This window comes from Pseudophryne corroboree, chromosome 10 (genome assembly GCF_028390025.1).
Source record: "Pseudophryne corroboree isolate aPseCor3 chromosome 10, aPseCor3.hap2, whole genome shotgun sequence".
Taxonomy (NCBI): Eukaryota; Metazoa; Chordata; class Amphibia; order Anura; family Myobatrachidae; genus Pseudophryne; species Pseudophryne corroboree.
The window spans coordinates 140,345,622-140,367,153 of NC_086453.1; the positions used below are offsets into that span (position 1 = coordinate 140,345,622).

The window sequence follows — 21,532 nt, forward strand, 5'->3', positions numbered from 1 at the left end:
AGAGACGAATGTGACTTCCAGTAGGGCCACACGTTACATGATTGAGGCTATGAAAAATGTTTTACATATTTCTGATAATACAAGTACCACTAAAAAGGGTATTATGTTTAGTGAGAAAAAACTGCCTGTAGTTTTTCCTGCATCTGAGGAATTAAATGAAGTGTGTGATGAAGCGTGGGTTTCCCCCGATAAAAAACTGATAATTCCTAAAAGGTTATTAGCATCATACCCCTTCCCGCCAGAGGATAGGGCACGTTGGGAAACACCCCCTAGGGTGGATAAAGCGCTCACACGTTTGTCTAAACAGGTGGCACTACCGTCTCCTGATACGGCTGCCCTTAAGGAACCTGCTGACAGAAAGGAGAATATCCGAAAATGTATATACACTCACACGGGTGTTATACTGCGACCAGCAATCGCCTCAGCCTGGATGTGCAGTGCTGGGGTGGCGTGGTCGGATTCCCTTACTGAAAATATTGATACCCTAGATAGGGACAGTATATTACTGACTATAGAGCATTTAAAAGATGCATTTCTATATATGCGTGATGCACAGAGGGATATTTGCCGACTGGCATCAAGAGTAAGTGCGCTGTCCATTTCTGCCAGAAGAGGGTTATGGACGAGGCAGTGGTCAGGTGATGCTGACTCCAAAAGGCATATGGAAGTATTGCCTTATAAAGGGGAGGAGTTATTTGGGGTAGGTATATCAGACCTGGTGGCCACGGCAACTGCTGGGAAATCCACATTTTTACCCCAGGTAGCCTCTCAACATAAGAAGACGCCGTATTATCAGGCGCAGTCCTTTCGGCCCCATAAGGGCAAGGGGGCAAAAGGCTCCTCATTTCTGCACCGTGGCAGAGGGAGAGGAAAAAGGCTGCAGCAAACAGCCAGTTCCCAGGAACAGAAGCCCTCTCCCGTTTCTGCCAAGTCCTCAGCATGACGCTGGGACTTCACTAGCGGACTCAGGCACGGTGGGGGCCCGTCTCAGGAATTTCAGCGTGCAGTGGGCTCACTCACAGGTGGGACCCCTGGATCCTTCAGGTGGTATCTCAGGGGTACAAATTGGAATTCGAGACGTCTCCCCCTCGCCGTTTCCTAAAGTATGCTTTACCGACGTCTCCCTCCGACAGGGAGGCGGTATTGGAAGCCATTCACAAGCTGTGTTCCCAGCAGGTGATAATCAAGGTACCCCTCCTGCAACAGGGAAAGGGGTATTATTCCACGCTGTTTGTGGTACCGAAGCCGGACGGCTCGTGAGACCTATTTTAAATCTGAAATCCTTGAACACTTACATACAAAGGTTCAAATTCAAGATGGAGTCACTCAGAGCGGTGATTGCGAACCTGGAAGAAGGGGATTATATGGTGTCTTTGGACATCAAGGATGCTTACCTCCATGTCCCAATTTACCCTTCTCACCAAGGGTACCTCAGGTTTGTGGTACAGAACTGTCACTATCAGTTTCAGACGCTGCCGTTTGGTTTGTCCACGGCACCCCGGGTCTTTACCAAGGTAATGGCCGAAATGATGATACTCCTTCGAAGGAAGGGAGTTTTATTTATCCCTTACTTGGACGATCTCCTGATAAGGGCAAGATCCAGGGAACAGTTGGTAGTCGGGGTAGCACTATCTCAAGTAGTGTTGCGGCAGCACGGTTGGATTCTCAATATTCCAAAGTCGCAGCTGATCCCGACGACACGTCTTCTATTCCTAGGAATGATCCTGGACACAGCCCAGAAAAAGGTGTTTTCTCCCGGAGGAGAAAGCCAGGGAGTTATCCGAACTAGTCAGAAACCTCCTAAAACCAGGCCAAGTGTCAGTGCATCTATGCACAAGGGGTTCTGGGAAAAATGGTGGCTTCCTACGAAGCAATTCCATTCGGCAGATTCCACGCAAGAACTTTCCAGTGGGACCTGCTAGACAAATGGTCCGGATCGCATCTTCAGATGCATCAGCGGATAACCCTGTCACCAAAGACAAGGGTGTCTCTCCTGTGGTGGTTGCAGAGTGCTCATCTTCTAGAGGGCCGCAGATTCGGCATTCAGGACTGGGTCCTGTTGACCACGGATGCCAGCCTGCGAGGCTGGGGAGCAGTCACACAGGGAAGGAATTTCCAGGGCTTGTGGTCAAGCCTGGAGACATCACTTCACATAAGTATCCTGGAGCTAAGGGCCATTTACAATGCTCTAAGCCTAGCAAGACCTCTGCTTCAAGGTCAGCCGGTGCTGATCCAGTCAGACAACATCACGGCAGTCGCCCATGTAAACAGACAGGGCGGCACAAGAAGCAGGAGGGCAATGGCAGAAGCTGCAAGGATTCTTCGCTGGGCGGAAAATCATGTGATAGCACTGTCAGCAGTGTTCATTCCGGGAGTGGACAACTGGGAAGCAGACTTCCTCAGCAGGAACGACCTCCACCCGGGAGAGTGGGGACTTCATCCAGAAGTCTTCCACATGATTGTGAACCGTTGGGAAAAACCAAAGGTGGACATGATGGCGTCCCGCCTCAACAAAAAACTGGACAGGTATTGCGCCAGGTCAAGGGACCCTCAGGCAATAGCTGTGGACGCTCTGGTAACACCGTGGGTGTACCAGTCAGTGTATGTGTTCCCTCCTCTGCCTCTCATACCCAAGGTACTGAGAATTATAAGACGGAGAGGAGTAAGAACTATACTCGTGGCTCCGGATTGGCCAAGAAGGACTTGGTACCCGGAACTTCAAGAGATGCTCACAGAGGACCCGTGGCCTCTACCTCTAAGAAGGGACCTGCTCCAGCAAGGACCCTGTCTATTCCAAGACTTACCACGGCTGCGTTGACGGCATGGCGGTTGAACGCCGGATCCTGAAGGAAAAAGGCATTCCGGATGAAGTCATCCCTACCCTGATCAAAGCCAGGAAGGATGTAACCGCAAAACATTATCACCGCATTTGGCGTAAAAATGTTGCGTGGTGCGAGGCCAGGAAGGCCCCTACAGAGGAATTTCAACTGGGTCGATTCCTGCATTTCCTGCAAACAGGAGTGTCTATGGGCCTAAAATTAGGATCCATTAAGGTTCAGATTTCGGCCCTGTCGATTTTCTTCCAAAAAGAACTGGCTTCAGTTCCTGAAGTTCAGACGTTTGTCAAGGGGGTGCTGCATATACAGCCTCCTTTTGTGCCTCCAGTGGCACCTTGGGATCTCAATGTAGTTTTGGGGTTCCTAAAATCACATTGGTTTGATCCGCTTAAATCTGTGGATTTGAAATATCTCACATGGAGAGTGGTCATGCTGTTGGCCTTGGCTTCGGCCAGGCGCGTGTCAGAATTGGCGGTTTTATCTTATAAAAGCCTTACCTGATTTTTCATACGGACGGGGCAGAATTGAGGACTCGTCCTCAATTTCTCCCTAAGGTGGTTTCAGCGTTTCACCTGAACCAGCCTATTGTGGTACCTGCGGCTACTAGGGACTTGGAGGACTCCAAGTTGCTGGACGTTGTCAGGGCCCTGAAAATATATGTTTCCAGGACGGCTGGAGTCAGAAAATCTGACTCGCTGTTTATCCTGTATGCACCCAACAAGCTGGGTGCTCCTGCTTCTAAGCAGACTATTGCTCGTTGGATTTGTAGTACAATTCAGCTTGCACATTCTGTGGCAGGCCTGCCACAGCCAAAATCTGTAAATGCCCACTCCACAAGGAAGGTGGGCTCATCTTGGGCGGCTGCCCGAGAGGTCTCGGCTTTACAACTTTGCCGAGCAGCTACTTGGTCAGGGGCAAACACGTTTGCAAAATTCTACAAATTTGATACCCTGGCTGAGGAGGACCTGGAGTTCTCTCATTCGGTGCTGCAGAGTCATCCGCACTCTCCCGCCCGTTTGGGAGCTTTGGTATAATCCCCATGGTCCTTACGGAGTTCCCAGCATCCACTAGGACGTCAGAGAAAATAAGAATTTACTTACCGATAATTCTATTTCTCGTAGTCCGTAGTGGATGCTGGGCGCCCATCCCAAGTGCGGATTGTCTGCAATACTTGTACATAGTTATTGTTAACTAAATCGGGTTATTGTTGTTGTGAGCCATCTTTCCAGAGGCTCCTCTGTTATCATGCTGTTAACTGGGTTCAGATCACAGGTTGTACGGTGTGATTGGTGTGGCTGGTATGAGTCTTACCCGGGATTCATAAATCCTTCCTTATTGTGTACGCTCGTCCGGGCACAGTATCCTAACTGAGGCTTGGAGGAGGGTCATAGGGGGAGGAGCCAGTGCACACCAGGTAGTCCTAAAGCTTTACTTTTGTGCCCAGTCTCCTGCGGAGCCGCTATTCCCCCTGGTCCTTACGGAGTTCCCAGCATCCACTACGGACTACGAGAAATAGAATTATCGGTAAGTAAATTCTTATTTTCTGTCTCCAGAGAAAGTCCTGAAGCTTCAGGACAGGATCAGATACTTACTCTCTCGCCCAAGAGTGTCGATATACTCGGCGATGCAAGTACTAGGCCTCATGGTGTCTGCGTTCGACATGGTAGAGTGCGCTCCCTTTCATTCCGCCCTCTGCAGAGGTTAATCCTTTCCAAGTGGGACGGCATGCCTTATCGGATCAGGTCTCAAATTATCTCCTTGACTCCGGAGGTTTGTCTGTCACTGAGCTGGTGGCTACAGGACCTATAGTTGAGCAGGGACCATCCCTTCTGGTTCTCCAACTGGGTCCTCCTGACAACGGACACAAGTTTGCGAGGTCGGGGCGCGGTGTTGGAGCAACACTCTCTCCAGGGTCGGTGGACCAGGGAGGAATCTCTCCTACCAATAAACATTCTGGAATTGAGGCAGTGTTCAATGCGTTGACACTGGCCCTGCCTCTGGTACAGAACAGGCCTGTTATAGTACAATCAGACAACGCCACCACGGTAGTGTACATAAATCATCAAGGTGGCACTCGAAGCCGCAATGCTGGAAGTATCAAAAATCATCCTTTGTGCGGAACCTCATTTGCCGGCAATATCGGCAGTGTTCATTCCCGGAGTCCTTAACTGGGATGCGGATTTCCTCAGTCGTCAGGACGTTCACGCCGGAGAGTGGAGTCTTCATCCGGAAGTCTTTCAACTCCTAGTTGTCAAGTGGGGCCTGCCAGATATGGACCTGATGGCGTCTCGACACAATCACAAAGTTCTAGTCTTCGGCTCAAGGACAAGGGATCCTCAAGCAGCGTTCGTGGATGCACTGGCAATTCCATTGAACTTTCGGCTGCCATACATGTTCCCTCTAGAGTCACTCCTGCCCAGGGTTCTACGGAAGTTCAAGCAAGAAAGAGGAATGCTACTTCTAGTCGACCCAGCATGGCCCAGACGGCATTGGTTCTCAGATCTGCAGGGTCTATCGATAGAGCATCCTCTGCTACTTCCGCAACGCCCAGACCTCCTTGTTCAGGGCCCTTGTGTCTATCCGGACCTGGCTAGACTGGCTTTGATGGCGTGGCTCTTGAAGCTTCACTCCTGAGGGCCAAGGGATTCTCTGAGGCGGTTATTCAAACTATGTTGAAGGCCCTCAAACCGGCTTCTGCACAAATTTATTATAGGGTCTGGAACTCTTACTTCACATGGTGTGCTAAGAATTATCAAACCTATTCGTTCAGAACTTCCAGGCTTTTGGCTTTTCTGCAACAAGGCAGATTTAGGCCATCGTCTTGCCTCCCTCAAGGTTCATATATCTGCCTTGTCGGTGTGGTTTCAGAGAAAAATTGCGTCTGTTCCTGACTTTCTTACTTTCACTCAGGGTGTTTTACAGATTCAGCCTCCCTATGTCCCTCCTGTGGCTCCATGGGATCTGTCTGTTGTCTTAAATGCCCTACAAGAGTCTCCATTTGAACCTCTTGAGTCTCTGGTCCTTAAATGCCTTAAGCTTAAGGTCGTGTTTCTGCTGGTTATTGCCTCTGCTAGGAGGGTGTCTGACTTAAACGCTTTGTCCTGTCGTCCACCATTTTTGATTTTTCTCCGTGACCGGGCAGTTCTTCAAACTCGCTCCGGTTATCTACCTAAAATGGTATCTTCTTTCCATCTTAACCAAGAGATTCTGGTTCTGGCTTTTATCTCTTCTGGTTTGTCTTCTAAAGAACGGTCTTTGGATGTGGTATGGGCTCTCCGTATATATGTGGAGAGGACTGCCTCTATCAGGAGGTCAGATGCCCTGTTTGTACTTTTTGGTTTTCACTAACGTGGCTGGCCTGTGAATAAGCAAACCTTGGCCAGATGGATTAGAATGGTGATTGCACAAGCCTATGCGCAGTCTAGACTCCCGGCTCCTGCTGCTATCAAAGCCCATTCTACCCGGTCTGTTGGACCTTCTTGGGCGGCCTGCCATGGCGCGTCTGCTAAACAATTTTGCAAGGCGGCTACGTGGTCCTCAGTGAACACGTTCCTTAGGTTCTATGCCTTTGATACTTCCGCCTCCCAGGATGCTTCCATTGGACCCGGCGTTCTTGTGCCCGCTACGGTACGTCCCCTCCCGTGAGGAACTACTTAAGGACATCCCCCGATAGATTCCCTGTGGAATCCAAGTGTACTCCGCTGCAGAAAAGGAGATTTATGGTAGACTTACCATGGTTAAATCTTTCTGCGAGGTACACTGGATTCCACAGGGCGCCCACCCTGACGCACTTGGCTTCTTTGGGTTTGTATGGGATTAGCTGCTGGTCCCCCGTCATGAGAATGTAGTTCTATGTGACTAACATCTGCCGTCTCTCTCACTTGCTACTGTATTGGACTTGTTAACGAAACTGAGCTCCAGTGCCCGGAGGCGGGGTTATAGAGGAGGCGGTGCATCCTGGGAACAGTCAAAGCTTTAGCCTGTTGGTGCCTCAGATCAAGATCCAACTCTGCACCCCCGATGTATTCCCTGTGGAGTACAGTGTACCTCGCAGAAAGAGATCTAACTATAGTAAGTCTACCATAAATATCCTTTTTTCTCACATTTCCCCTCAATGTAAATGTGGAAATAACACAATATAGGTCCTACAACTTAGCAATTTTTTGTGTGCAAACATAAATCCCCAAAAATGAAATTTCCCATGTCTGTTATGTTTAACATTTTTCTAGTGCCTCACATCCTTTAGAGAATGTAGATTCATATAGTATAAAATTAGATCTGCTTTGTTACTGAAATGCATATAGTTGGCCACAAGTTTTAATGATAACGTAAACTGCATGAAAATCTAGTACATTCCGAAATATATGGATATGGGATACTCAACCTGTATTGGTGCTTTCTACATAGCGCAATGCATGGCACAGTGGTCAATTGATCTGCAGATATATCTAATAGTGTGTACCCACCTTTATAGATATATCTGCAGATCAATTGATCTGCAGATATATCTATGTACGGATCGGGCCGTGTGCTGTGCATACACACAGCCCGATCCGTCAGTTCAGCTGTCAATCACCGCCGGCCGCCGCAGCATGTGTACGGGCGGTCTGACGACCGCCCCGTACACACACAGCGACGCGCCAATATATCGTTAGATATATTGGCTGTCGGCTGTGCTGCGCGGCCGACGCGATACGTCTGAACGACGGAGTTCACAGACGTATCGCCCGTACACACTGGCCGACGGTCCCGCGATGTATCGGCCGTTCAAGAGAACGGCCGATACATCGACCAGTGTGTACGGGCCTTTAGACTTAGTTCTTTGTATTCAAAATGTTAGACTGTAGGCTGGTTTTGGTGGTCTATTCAATTGGATTTATTAATTTTTTTTACACTATATTGTTCCCAACGACAGTGATTCAATTGTTCTTACGTTTGGGCGTGATCACTGCCGGCGCAGACATTTCTGCTTGCAGCCTCCTGAGGTGGTGAGCAGAAATGTGCGAAAAGTTGCCTGTTTTGGCGGCCAAACTGGAATTTTCGTACTGCAGGACTTATTTTAGTTGTGTTTGGTCACTTTGCGTGTCTGATCCTGGTGCTTTTGGGCACTTAAAGTAAGCAACAATTGAATTACTCTGATGGGCACCCATTACTTTGGGTGCCGCAAAAAAAATGTAATCTCCCCCTGGATGTCAAAGGAAAAAATAAATCCTCTATGACTAGTGTTTGTATCCCATGAAGCCTTTCCATAAACTTGAGGTTATAGTAACTCCTGGTTTGAAGTAATTTCTTTTTATGTCAGTTTATTAATCTGAATTTTGCCTTTTAATATGTGTTTGTCTATAAGTAGGCTTGATCCACCAGTCACCCTCTGAAGGTTCGAATGGCTCATAATGTCTTTACAGAGCATGCCTAATATAGTTCTGTGCTTAGCATCTGATGTCGCGGCTATTGATGACCGAAGTGTCATCCAAGGTCATAATACTGATCTGGTTTTTTCCCCAGGCTGAGGATTCCTTAGTGTTAGGGGTTACAGGATTTAAATATTTGGACATGATTTAAAGATAATTTACTAAGATGTCAGCTTGGCCCATTTTAATCGAGAGAGATAAAAAAAATTGTGGCGTGAACTGCACCTTTTATATGAAACACACAAATTTTGGATGTATGAACTTTTGTTTTTTATACATAGAATTGTGGATGTATTTTATAAGCCGTTTGCTTTTTCTGTTGCGTTTTTGATGCTGGCTTATAGCTGTAGAGGCTGCTGGAGGTATCTTACCATGAAATCACAGGGAATCACGTTTTACACTGTGCTCTGTAACATTTTCAAAGCTCATCTAACTCCTTAATGTCTGTTTCAGCAACATTCCAACGCTTCTCAGTCACTGTGTGATATTATCCGATTAAGCCGTGAGCAGATGATCCAGATTCAGGATAGTCCTGAACCTGACCAGTTATTGGCCACTCTGGAGAAGTAAGGCATGCATTTCAATGTACTATATAAAGCAAAAAGCATAGTCCTAAATTGTCACAGCTTTCACATCGATTTTTTTCTCTAGACCAGAAGTTTGTGTGGTTAATGAATAGGTGATACTGCACATTTGTACTGTTCAGAAACGCAATGTCGAGGTGGGGGAAACGCTGTGCATTTTGTACAGTTTTCCCTGTCACATCACTCTAGAAAGCCATAGTAAATAGAGTTTGTATTCTTATCATTGTCCTTATTCTTCTTTACTTTACCATGTTGATGCTTTTCCTCTTACGTCACCCACATTTAAAATAATGTAATAATAATAAATGCGCAGGAGCGCGCATCATCAACGACATAGTGTATACACATTTGACAATAACGTGAACGATATGTCCGAATCGGGCACATTGTACACAGTGTCGTCTAGTGTTGTACGTACCATAAGAGTAGTTGTGTAAAATGAAAGATAAGTCCCATTTTTGGGAACTACGAGTTTACTATAATAACTTACATTTTAGCATGTTTGTGTTGTGGAATTTCACACACCTGCCAGGGCTTATTTCTAGTTTGGGATAATGCATTAAGCTTTCTTTTATCCACATTGGTGTCCCCGCCAAACCCATAATAACAGTAATTGTCCTAAAGTGTGTTCTAAGCATTTAAATGACTGTCCTAGATATTTCACTTTAAAATGACAGTTTGGAAATTGAAGCTGAATATTGCTGTAATGAAATGGAATGTTAGCATGTGGGAGTGCTTACTTTGTATTATTCCATATGGGGGGTAATTCCAAGTTGATCGCAGCAGGATTTTTTATAGCAATTGGGCAAAACCATGTGCACTGCAGGGGAGGCAGATATAACATGTGCAGAGAGAGTAAGATTTGGGTGGGTTATTTTGTTTCTGTGCAGGGTAATAAATACTGGCTGCTTTATTTTTACACTGCAAATTAGATTGCAGATTGAACACACCCCACACAAATCTAACTCTCTCTGCACATGTTATATCTGCCTCCCCTGCAGTGCACATGGTTTTGCCCAATTGCTAACAAAAATCCTGCTGCAATCAACTTGGAATTACCCCCATGCTTCAGAATAAGTAATGTGTAATAAGTGTGTAATATTAGTTTTTGTTGGGGAATTCTGTAATTTTTGGCATTCACAGTAGTAATTTAATACAGAAATGCAGAGTCATGGTGGAAACATAATAAACGTAGAATCTGACTGTGAATAGTAACCACTTGGCCCATCTGCTCTGCCCATGTACACGCACACACTAGGGTTGATTTTGGTCAGGAGCCAATTAACCTACACGTATATTTTTGGATTTTGGGAGGAAACTGGAGTACCCAGAGGAAACCCACACAAGCACGGGGAGAATATACAAACCCCACGCAGTTAGGACCATCGAATCAAACCCACGACCTTAGTGCATTGAGGCAGTAATGCTAACTATTACACCATCCGTACTCTGCACCGCTCGACTCACTATTGCCAGACGTCTCGTACTGCATGATGTATTGAGGCTAGGTGTGGTAGGACACATCTGTAGTTACCAATATAAAGAACTGTTAATAAATAAATGTTTTGAGACATATGTGTGTATTGTCACGTAGAGAAACATCATGGAATAAAGAGGGAGAATATTGTCATTTACTAGAACAATGGTTCCCAAACATGGGGGGTCATTCCGATATGATCGCAGCTGTGCGTTTTCGTACCGCAATGAGTACGCGCGTCGGCCATCAACAACTGGCATCGCTGGTCAGCAACGGGATGGTGCGGAAAATCCGATCGCACGGGCGTTCGCAAGGTGGTTGACAGGAGGAGGGCCATTTGTGGGTGGTAACTGACCGTTAACTGGGAGTTTCCGGAAAAACGCAGGCGTGCCCAAGTGTTTTCAGGGAGTGTGTCTGACGTCGGCTCCGGCCCCGATCAGCCTGATGTGATCACACTGTAGGAGTAAGTCCTGGGCTGCGCACAGACTGCACACACTGGATTTTAGCAACTCGGCGTACACATAGGATTGCACACTTGCACAGCGTATATACACCCCCCTCGAGGCGGCAACTATCTGAACGCAGGACAGCAAAATTAGCAGCCCAGCGAGCAGATCTGCATGACCCCCATGGTCCTCAAGGCAAGTTTTAAGGCTATCCATGCTTAGGCACAGGCGACTGAACCAATACATCAGTCAGTTTGATTATACCATCTGTGCACAAGCAGGGATATCCCTAAAACCTGCACTGTTTGGGTGCCTTGAGGACCGCTTTCTGGAACCACTGGACTAGTATGTTGCTGTTTTTGTGATAGAACACTACAGGAATTTCTCTAACGTCCTAAGTGGATGCTGGGGACTCCGTAAGGACCATGGGGAATAGCGGCTCCGCAGGAGACTGGGCACAACTAAAGAAAGCTTTAGGACTACCTGGTGTGCACTGGCTCCTCCCACTATGACCCTCCTCCAGACCTCCGTTAGAATCCTGTGCCCGGCTGAGCTCCTAGCACTAGGGGCTCTCCTGAGCTCCTAGAAAGAAAGTATATTTAGGTTTTTTATTTTCAGTGAGATCTGCTGGCAACAGACTCACTGCAGCGAGCGACTAAGGGGAGAAGAAGCGAACCTACCTAACAGGTGGTAGTTTGGGCTTCTTAGGCTACTGGACACCATTAGCTCCAGAGGGATCGACCGCAGGACCCGACCTTGGTGTTCGTTCCCAGAGCCGCGCCGCCGTCCCCCTTACAGAGCCAGAAGCGTGAAGAGGTCCGGAAAATCGGCGGCAGAAGACTTCGGTCTTCACCAAGGTAGCGCACAGCACTGCAGCTGTGTGCCATTGCTCCTCATGTACACCTCACACTCCGGTCACTGATGGGTGCAGGGCGCTGGGGGGGGGGGCGCCCTGAGGGCAATATAAAACACCTTGGCTGGCAAATCTACATCATATATAGTCCTAGAGGCTATAAAGATGTAAAAATACCCCTGCCAGTATTCCAGAAAAAGCGGGAGAAGTCGGCCGGAAAAGGGGCGGGGCCATCTCCCTCAGCACACTGGCGCCATTTTATCTTCACAGTGCAGCTGGAAGATAGCTCCCCAGGCTCTCCCCTGTAGTTTTCAGGCTCAAAGGGTTTAAAAGAGAGGGGGGGCACTAAATTTAGGCGCAATATATGTATACAGGAAAAATCACTCAGTTATAGTGTTAATCCCTGCATTATATAGCGCTCTGGTGTGTGCTGGCATACTCTCTCTCTCTGTCTCCCCAAAGGACTTTGTGGGGTCCTGTCCTCAGTCAGAGCATTCCCTGTGTGTGTGCGGTGTGTCGGTACGGCTGTGTCGACATTTTGGATGAGGAAGGTTACGTGGAGGAGGAGCAGAGGCCGATAAATGGGATGTCGTCCCTTGTGGGGCCGACACCAGAGTGGATGGATAGGTGGAAGGTATTAACCGACAATGTCAACTCCTTACATAAAAGGTTGGATGACATAACAGCTGTGGGACAGCCGGCTTCTCAGCCCGCGCCTGCCCAGGCGTCTCAAAGGCCATCAGGGGCTCAAAAAAACGCCCGTTACCTCAGATGGCAGACACAGATGTCGACACGGAGTCTGACTCCAGTGTCGACGAGGTTGAGATATATATACACAATCCACTAGGAACATCCGTTGCATGATCTCGGCAATGATAAATGTGTTACGCATTTCTTACATGAACCCAAGTACCACATAAAAGGGGTTTTATTTTTGGGGAGAAAAAGCAGCCAGTGTTTTGTTCCCCCATCAGATGAGTGAATGAAGTGTGTAAAGAAGCGTGGGTTCCCCCGATAAGAAACTGGTGATTTCTAATAAGTTACTGATGGCGTACCCTTTCCTGCCAGAGGATAGGTCACGTTGGGGGATATCCCCTAGGGTGGATAAGGCGCTCACACGTTTGTCAAAAAAGGTGGCACTGGCGTCTTAGGATACGGCCACCTTGAAGGAGCCTGCTGATAAAAAGCAGGAGGCTATCCTGAAGTCTGTATATACACACTCAGGTACTATACTGAGACCTAAAATTGCCTCAGCATAAATAGTGGTGCTGCAGTGTGGTCTGATATACCCTAGACAGGGATAATATTTTGCTAACATAGAGCATATTAAAGACGTCGTCTTATATGAAGGATGCACAGAGGGATATTTGCCGGCTGGCATCCAGAATTAATACAATGTCCATTCTACCAGGAGGGTATTAGAGACCCGGCAGTGGACAGGTGATGCTGCCTTAAAAGGCACATGGAGATTCTGCCTTATAAGAGTGAGGAATTGTTTGGGGATGGTCTCTGGGACCTCGTATCCACAGCAACAGCTGGGAAGAAAATTTTTTACCTCAGGTTTCCTCACAGCCTAAGAAAGCACCGTATTTTCAGGTACAGTCCTTTCTGCTTCAGAAAAGCAAGCGGGTCAAAGGTGCTTCCTTTCTGCACAGAGACAAGGGAAGAATGAAAAAGCTGCACCAGACAGCCAGTTCCCAGGATCAAAAATCTTCCCTCGCTTCCTCTGAGTCCACCGCATGACGCTGGGGCTCCACAGGTGGAGACAGGTGCAGTGGGGGCGCGTCTCGGGAACTTCAGGGACCAGTGGGCTTGCCCACAGGTGGATCCCTAGGTTCTGCAAGTAGTATCACAGGGATACAGGCTGGAGTTCGAGGCGACTCCCCCTCGCCGTTACCTCACATCAGCCTTGCCTGCTGCCCTCGGAGAAAGGTAGTACTGGCTGCAATTCACAAGCTGTACTTCCAGCAGGTGAAATCAAGGTACCCCTCCTTCAACAAGGCCGGGGTTACTATTCCAAAATGTTGTGGTACCGAAACCAGACGGTTCGGTGAGACCCATCCTAAAATTGAAATCCTTGAACACTTATATACGAAGGTTCAAGTTCAAAATGGAATCGCTCAGGGTGATTATTGCAAGCCTGGAGAATTTCAGGGTATCACTGGACATCAAGGATGCTTACCTGCATGTCCCTATTTACCCTCTTCACCAGGTGTACCTCAAAATTGTGGTACAGGATTGTCATTACCAATTCCAGACGTTGCCGTTGGTCTGTCCCCGGCACCGAGGGTATTTACCAAGGTAATGGCCGAAGTACTTATCCCGTACTTGGACGATCTCCTTATAAAGGCGAGGTCCAGGGAGCAGTTGTTCGTCGGAGTAGCACTATCTCGGGAAGTGCTACAACAGCACGGCTGGATTCTGAATATTCCAAAGTCGCAGCTGGTTCCTACGACGCGTCTACTGTTCCTGGATATGGTTCTGGACACAGAACAGGATAAAAAGGGTTTCTCCCGGAGGAGAAGTCCAAGGAGTTGGCGTCTCTAGACAGAGACCTCCTAATTATTATTATTATTATTATTATTATTATCCTTTATTTATATGGCGCCACAAGGGTTCCGCAGCGCCCAATTACAGAGTACATAAACAAATAATCAAACAAGAAAACAGCAACTTACAGTTGACGACAATATAGGACAAGTACAGGGTAAATAAACATAGCTACATCAGCAGATGACACTGGAATAAGTATCAGGTGGCAGAAGACTGCTGGATTTGGTGCAGTTGAAGATTATTAAAGTAAGAAAAGGGTAAGCACATGAGGGAAGAGGGCCCTGCTCGTGAGAGCTTACATTCTAACGGGGAGGGGTAGACAGACAGGGGTGAGACAGATGGGGTACATAGAGAGCGTGGAACAGAGGTTTAGGATGAGATTTGGCTGGGTTTGGTGTAGAAGTGGGTCTTGAGAGCCCGTTTGAAGTTTTGTAGAGAGGTGGAGAGTCTGAGGGGGAGAGGTAGGGAATTCCAGAGAAGTGGTGCAGCGCGTGAAAAATCTTGGAGGTAGGAGTGGGAGGAAGTAATCCGTAGGCAGGAGAGTCGGCGAGCATTAGCAGAGCGAAGAGGACGGGTGGGAGTGTAAAGCGAGATAAGATCAGAGATGTAGATGGGAGAGGAGTGGGTGAGGGCTTTGTAAGCAAGTGTGAGAAGCTTGAAATGGATTCTGAAAGGGAAGGGGAGCCAGTGAAGGTCTAGTAAGAGAGGAGAGGTGGACGTAGTGCGTTTGGTGAGGAAAATGAGCCGGGCAGCAGCATTGAGGATAGATTGGAGTGGAGAGAGGTATTTGTCAGGAATGCCAGTCAGGAGGAGATTACAGTAGTCCAGTCTGGAGATGACCAGTGAGTGGATAAGAGTCTTAGTAGCATCCTGGGTCAGAAAGGGTCTGATCCTGGAAATATTTTTTAGATGAAAACGGCAGGTTTGTGAGAGGTGCTGAATGTGAGGTTTGAAGGAGAGGGAGAAGTCAAGGATTACTCCAAGACAGCGCACTTGGGGGGTAGAGGAGATAGTAGTGCCATCAATAGATAATGAGATTGTAGGAGGTGAGGTTATGCGGGAGGGAGGGAGGGAGGGAAGATGATCAGCTCGGTCTTAGACATGTTAAGTTTAAGAAAGCGCTGGGACATCCAGGAAGAGATAGCAGAGAGACAGTTGGAGATACGAGTGAGGAGAGTAGGGGAGAGGTCTGGAGAGGAAAGATAGATTTGAGTGTCATCAGCATAAAGATGATATTGGAAACCAAAAGAACTAATGAGCTTACCTAGTGAGGACGTATAGAGAGAGAAGAGAAGAGGACCAAGGACAGAACCTTGGGGTACCCCTACAGTTAGTGGAAGTGAGGGGGAGGTGGAGTCATGAGAGGAGACAGAGAATGAACGGTTAGAAAGGTAGGACGACAACCAAGAGAGGGCAGTGTCACGCAGACCAATGGAGTGAAGGATTTGCAGTAGGAGAGGATGCTCCACAGTGTCAAAAGCAGCAGAGAGATCAAGTAGAATAAGTAGAGAGTAGTGTCCCTTAGATTTAGCAGCATGGAGGTCATTGCATACTTTTGTAAGGGCAGTTTCAGTGGAGTGGAGAGGACGGAAGCCAGATTGGAATGGGTCAAGCAGTGAGTGTGAGGAAAGGAAGTAAGGCGGTTGTAGACAATACGCTCAAGGAGTTTGGAGGCAAAAGGGAGGAGAGAGATGGGTCGGTAGTTGGAGAGAGTGTTTGGATCAAGGGTAGGTTTTTTAAGAATAGGAGAGATGAGTGCATGCTTGAAGGCAGAGGGGACAGTGCCTGATGATAGGGAGAGATTGAGAAGGTGGGAAAGATGGGAACAAGCAGAAGAAGAGAGGTAGCGGAGGAGGCGGGAGGGGATAGGGTCAAGTGGGGAGGTGGTGAGGGGACAGGAACGAATGAGGGCCATGACTTCCTCTCCAGATGCATGGGAGAAAGATGACAGAGTTGGTGCGAGGGATGGGGAGGGTTGGTAAGGGATGGGAGAAGGCTGGTTACTGATGGTCTGGTGTGATGTGATGTCCTGACGTATGGAGTCAATTTTGGATGTGAAGTAAGTGGCAAAGTCAAGAGCAGAGAGTGAGGAAGGGAGACGAGGTGGAGGTGGGCAGAGGAGTGAGTTGAGAGTGGCAAAGAGGCGCCGGGGGTTGGAAGACTGGGAGGAGATGAGGTTCTTGAAGTATGACTGTTTAGCAAGAGAAAGGGCAGCACTGAAGGATGAAAGCATAAGTTTGAAATGGAGGAAGTCTGCCTTAGAGCGTGATTTCCTCCAGTGTTGCTCAGCAGTACGTGAGCATTTTTGCAGATATCTGGTGCATTTGGTGTGCCAGGGTTGAGGTGTTAATTTGCGAGGGTGAATAGTGGTTGGTGGAGCAACAGAGTCAAGAGCAGAAGTAAGGGAAGCATTGTATGTGGAAGTGGCTTGTTCAGGGCATGAGAGAGCGAGAATAGGAGAGAGAAGTGAGTCAAACAGGGAGGAAAGGAATGTGGTGTCAATAGCTTCAATGTTACGCTCAGTGATGGTAGCCTTAGGAGGTAGAGATGGGGAAGTCGAGAGAGATAGGTTAAAGGAGAGCAGGTGGTGGTCAGAGAGGGGAAATGGGGAGTTGGAAAAATCAGAAATATCACAGCGGTGAGTGAAGACCAGATCCAGTGAGCTCCCATTCACATGGGAGGGTGAGGAGGTCCACTGGGAGAGACCAAGTGAAGAGGTGAGGTTAAGGAGTTTAGAGGCAGGGGATTGTGTGGGGATGTCAATAGGGATGTTGAAATCGCCTAGAATAATGGTGGGAATGCTAATACAAATACAGGTGTCGGTGCATCAATGCACGCGAGCCTTGGGAAAGATGGTAGCTTCTTACGAAGAAATTCCATTCGCCAGGTCCCATTCAAGGATCTTCCAGTGGGATCTGTTGGACAAGTGGTCCGGGTCGCATCTTTAGATGCATCGGCGGATAACCCTGTCTCCAAGGGCCAGGGTGTCGCTGTGGTGGTGACTGCAGAGTGCTCATCTTCTAGGGGGCCGCAGATTCGGCATACAGGACTGGGTCCTGGTGACCACGGATGCCAGCCTTCAAGGCTGGGGGGCAGTCACACAGGGAAGAAACTTCCAAGGCCTATGGAAAAGTCAGGAGACTTCCCTACACATAAATGTTCTGGAACTATGGGCCATTTACAATGCCCTAAGTCAGGCTAGACCCCTACTTCAACACCGGCCGGTGCTGATCCAGTCAGACAACATCACGGCGGTCGCTCATGTAAACCGTCAGGGCGGCACAAGAAGCAGGATGGCGATGGCAGAAGCCACAAGGATTCTCCGATGGGCGGAAAATCATGTGTTAGCACTGTCAGCAGTGTTCATTCCCGGAGTGGACAACTGGGAAGCAGACTTTCTCAGCAGACACGACCTCCACCCGGGAGAGTGGGGACTTCATCCAGAAGTCTTCCAAATGATTGTACACCGTTGGGAAAGGCCACAGGCGGACATGATGGCGTCCCGCCTCAACAAAAAGCTACAAAGATATTGCGCCAGGTCAAGGGACCCTCAGGCGATAGCTGTGGACGCTCTGGTAACACCGTGGGTGTACCAGTCGGTGTATGTGTTCCCTTCTCTGCCTCTCATACCCAGGGTAATGAGAATAATAAGAAGGAGAGGAGTAAGAACTATACTCATTGTTCCGGGTTGGCCAAGAAGAGCTTGGTACCCAGAACTCCAAGAAATGATCTCAGAGGACCCATGGCCTCTGCCGCTCAGACAGGACCTGCGGCAGCAGGGGGCCTGTCTGTTCCAAGACGTACCGCGGCTGCGTTTGACGGCATGGCGGTTGAACGCCGGATCCTGAAGGAAAAGGGCATTCCGGAGGAAGTTATCCCTACGCTATTTAAAGCTAGGAAAGAAGTGAACGCAAACCATTATCACCGCATATGCGGAAATATGTTGCGTGCTGTGAGGCCAGTAAGGCCCCAAGGGAAGAATTTCAGCTAGGTCGATTTCTGCACTTCCTACAAGTCAGAGGTGACTATGGGCCTAAAATTGGGTTCCGTTAAGGTCCAGATTTCGGCTCTATCGATTTTCTTCTAAAATAGAACTGGCTTCACTGCCTGAAGTTCAGACTTTTGTTAAGGGAGTGCTGCATAGTCAGCCCCCGTTTGTGCCTCCAGTGGCACCGTGGGATCTCAACGTAGTGTTTAATTTCCTGAAGTCGCATTGAGTTGAGCCACTTAAATCCGTGGAGCTACAATACCTCACGTGGAAAGTGGTCATGCTGTGGGCCTGGCCGTCGGCCAGGCGTGTATCAGAATTGGCGGTTTTGTCATGCAAAAGCCCTTATCTGTTTTTTATATGGATAAGGCGGAATTGAGGACTCGTTCCCAATTCCTTCCTAAGGTGGTATCAGGTTTTCATGTGAACCAACCTATTGTGGTGCCTGCGGCTACTTGGGACTTGGAGGATTCCAAGTTTCTGGACGTAGTCAGGGCCCTGAAAAGTATATGTTTCCAGGACGGCTGGAGTCAGGAAAACTGACTCGCTATTTATCCTGTATGCACCCAACAAGCTGGGTGCTCCTGCTTCTAAGCAGACGATTGCTCGCTGGATCTGTAGCACAATTCAACTTGCACATTCTGCGGCTCTACTGCCGCACCCTAAATCTGTAAAAGAGAACAGATGTTCTGTTTTATTACATTATTGTGAATCACGGTGAAAGGTTTTCTTGGTAACCAAAGGCTGCTATTAGTATTTAAGCGCACAAGGGTCTTTTTTTTTCTTTTTTTCTTTGTTTCTAAATCTGTAAAAGCCCATTCCACGAGGAAAGTGGGCTCTTCTTGGGCGGCTGCCCGAGAGGTCTCGGCTTTACAAATTTGCCGAGCTGTTACTTGGTCGTGTTCAAACACTTTTGCAAGAGTCTACAAGTTTGATACCCTGGCTGAGGAGGACCTAGAGTTTGCTCATTTGGTGCTGCAGAGTCATCCGCACTCTCCCGCCCGTTTGGGAGCTTTGGTATAATCCCCATGGTCCTTACGGAATCCCCAGCATCCACTTAGGACGTTAGAGAAATAAGATTTTACTCACCGGTAAATCTATTTCTCGTAGTCCGTAGTGGATGCTGGGCGCCCATCCCAAGTGCGGATTGTCTGCAATACTTGTATATAGTTATTGCCTAACTAAAGGGTTATTGTTGAGCCATCTGTTGAGAGGCTCAGTTGTTATCATACTGTTAACTGGGTATTGTATCACGAGCTATACGGTGTGATTGGTGTGGCTGGTATGAGTCTTACCCGGGATTCAAAATCCTTCCTTATTGTGTCAGCTCTTCCGGGCACAGTATCCTGACTGAGGTCTGGAGGAGGGTCATAGTGGGAGGAGCCAGTGCACACCAGGTAGTCCTAAAGCTTTCTTTAGTTGTGCCCAGTCTCCTGCGGAGCCGCTATTCCCCATGGTCCTTACGGAGTCCCCAGCATCCACTACGGACTACGAGAAATAGATTTACCGGTGAGTAAAATCTTATTTTAAAGTGCCAATCTGTGTCCAGCCTGATATGTTTTTGTTCTTGCGGTGGCTTCACTTTGTGCCGCTGTATTAGTGCAGTCACACCTTTTCAGTTCATTGTTTAAGTGTTTATTGTGATTTGAAATGTAATTATGCTTTCAAGAAATTATTTTTGAATTTAATTTCTCTTGTGTCAAAGGGTTACTGGGGAAGGTACTTTAGTATGTTGGGGTATAGATGGCGTCCAAAGGAGCCTGGGCACTTTAAATAAAATTTAGTGTGTGTGTGTGTGTGCTGGCTCCTCCACTCTATGCCCCCACCCACAGCCCAGTTTAGAAAAATGTGCCCTCAGGGCCGGTCACTATCTGGAGAGGCTCCAGAGTATTTTTCAGTTTTATTTCTATCTTATATTATTTTCAGACAGGCAGGTTGGCTCCTGTCTGTCTGCACCGTCGGAGCTTAGTGGGGTGGATCGAGACCAACTCCTACTAGGGTTAATGGTCCGAATCACCCGGCTACAGGACATGGTCCTGAGGGATGGTACCGCAGTCACTCCTGTCACTAGCGCACTGTTCCCGCAGCAATCGCCCCCACCCTAAGCAGCTGAAGAAAAAAGACTGGTGAGTACACCGGGACCCCGCGATCGGGGTGAACGGCGGTGTAATGGCGGCGTCAGGCACCTCAGAGCACTGCTCTCACAAAAAGGGCTACTGACTCCGGAGGGGTTGTGCAGGCTGGCGATTAGCTGCCAGGGGCTAAATTGAAGCAGTCCGGCAGAAATCTACTTTTTTCTAGTTAGTCTGCTGAGGGAAGCACCAGCACAATGTTGGGGGATGGGCTTTACTCAGAGCGGCACCAACGGTTAGAAGGCGCCATTATCAGCCGCCTCCTGCGGTGTACAGCGTGCTGGCACAACTACAAGAGCCTCCGGGGTCCCCACAAACTACAATGCGGTATAGTGGGGTTTTATAGTGGTGGGAGCGCTCTTTCTCGAACAGCATCCCTCAGTGGATCCTGTTTGCCTCACTGCCCAGCGTCGGTGTCTTACTGTCAGCATCAGGGGCAAACGTGTACTGGTTCCTGTGCAAAAGAAAGGTTAGATTGGTATCAATGATTTGATACACGTTCTGGCGCTATGATTGTGCTGGTTCTCTAAGCTGCTGTTAGGGGGAGAGATAGTCAGTCTCTCATGAACTGCAAAAACAACATGTAAAACATAAAACAGCGCTAAATGAAGAAACTAAAAAACAGGTGTTTCCTTAAAAAGAATTATATACGTTTTAATAATACATATAAAAAATGAGGAATTCTCATGAATACACCATAGGATAATGGAGCCTCTATAGCCAGTCTCTGACCCTTGACAATTAGATGTAAATGTGCACACCTCTTGGTTTTGGCAATGTCCCTGTGACCGGTCACAATATCAACAGGATCTTCACTTAAATATGCAGATGAGTCCAATCTTGTGATATATTTACCAGGATATAGTGGATTGGCCGGGTATCCCACCTAGCGAAGATCCAGAGGCTGTCTCAGATCCAACGCCGATGATTTTGGTGGTTTTCCCTCTATTAATTTTCCACGTCCATGGATTAGGAATGTCCAAGATGGTGGTAACTGCAATGGTGTCCTGGAGGTGATTCCGGAATGTCTGGGTCAGGGCTGGTATCCTTACGCGTTTCGCTGGCGTTTGGCAGCTTTAAAGTTAAAGGATACCAGCCCTGACCCAGACGCGTTTCGCTGGCGTTTGGCAGCTTTAAAGTTAAAGGATACCAGCCCTGACCCAGACATTCCGGAATCACCTCCAGGACACCATTGCAGTTACCACCATCTTGGACATTCCTAATCCATGGACGTGGAAAATTAATAGAGGG

The 21,532-nt window shown here is 48.0% G+C and overlaps 1 protein-coding gene across 2 annotated transcripts in view; it reads left to right on the top strand.

Moving 5' to 3' along the window:
- The window catches only part of PPP6R1 (protein phosphatase 6 regulatory subunit 1), a 329,328-nt gene that overhangs the window by 97,934 nt on the left and 209,862 nt on the right, over positions 1 to 21,532 (top strand). For both annotated transcript variants that reach the window (XM_063942823.1, XM_063942824.1), the window contains exon 6: positions 8,702 to 8,814. In XM_063942823.1, coding sequence (XP_063798893.1) covers positions 8,702 to 8,814 — 113 coding nt within the window. The remainder of the gene's footprint in view (positions 1 to 8,701; positions 8,815 to 21,532) is intronic.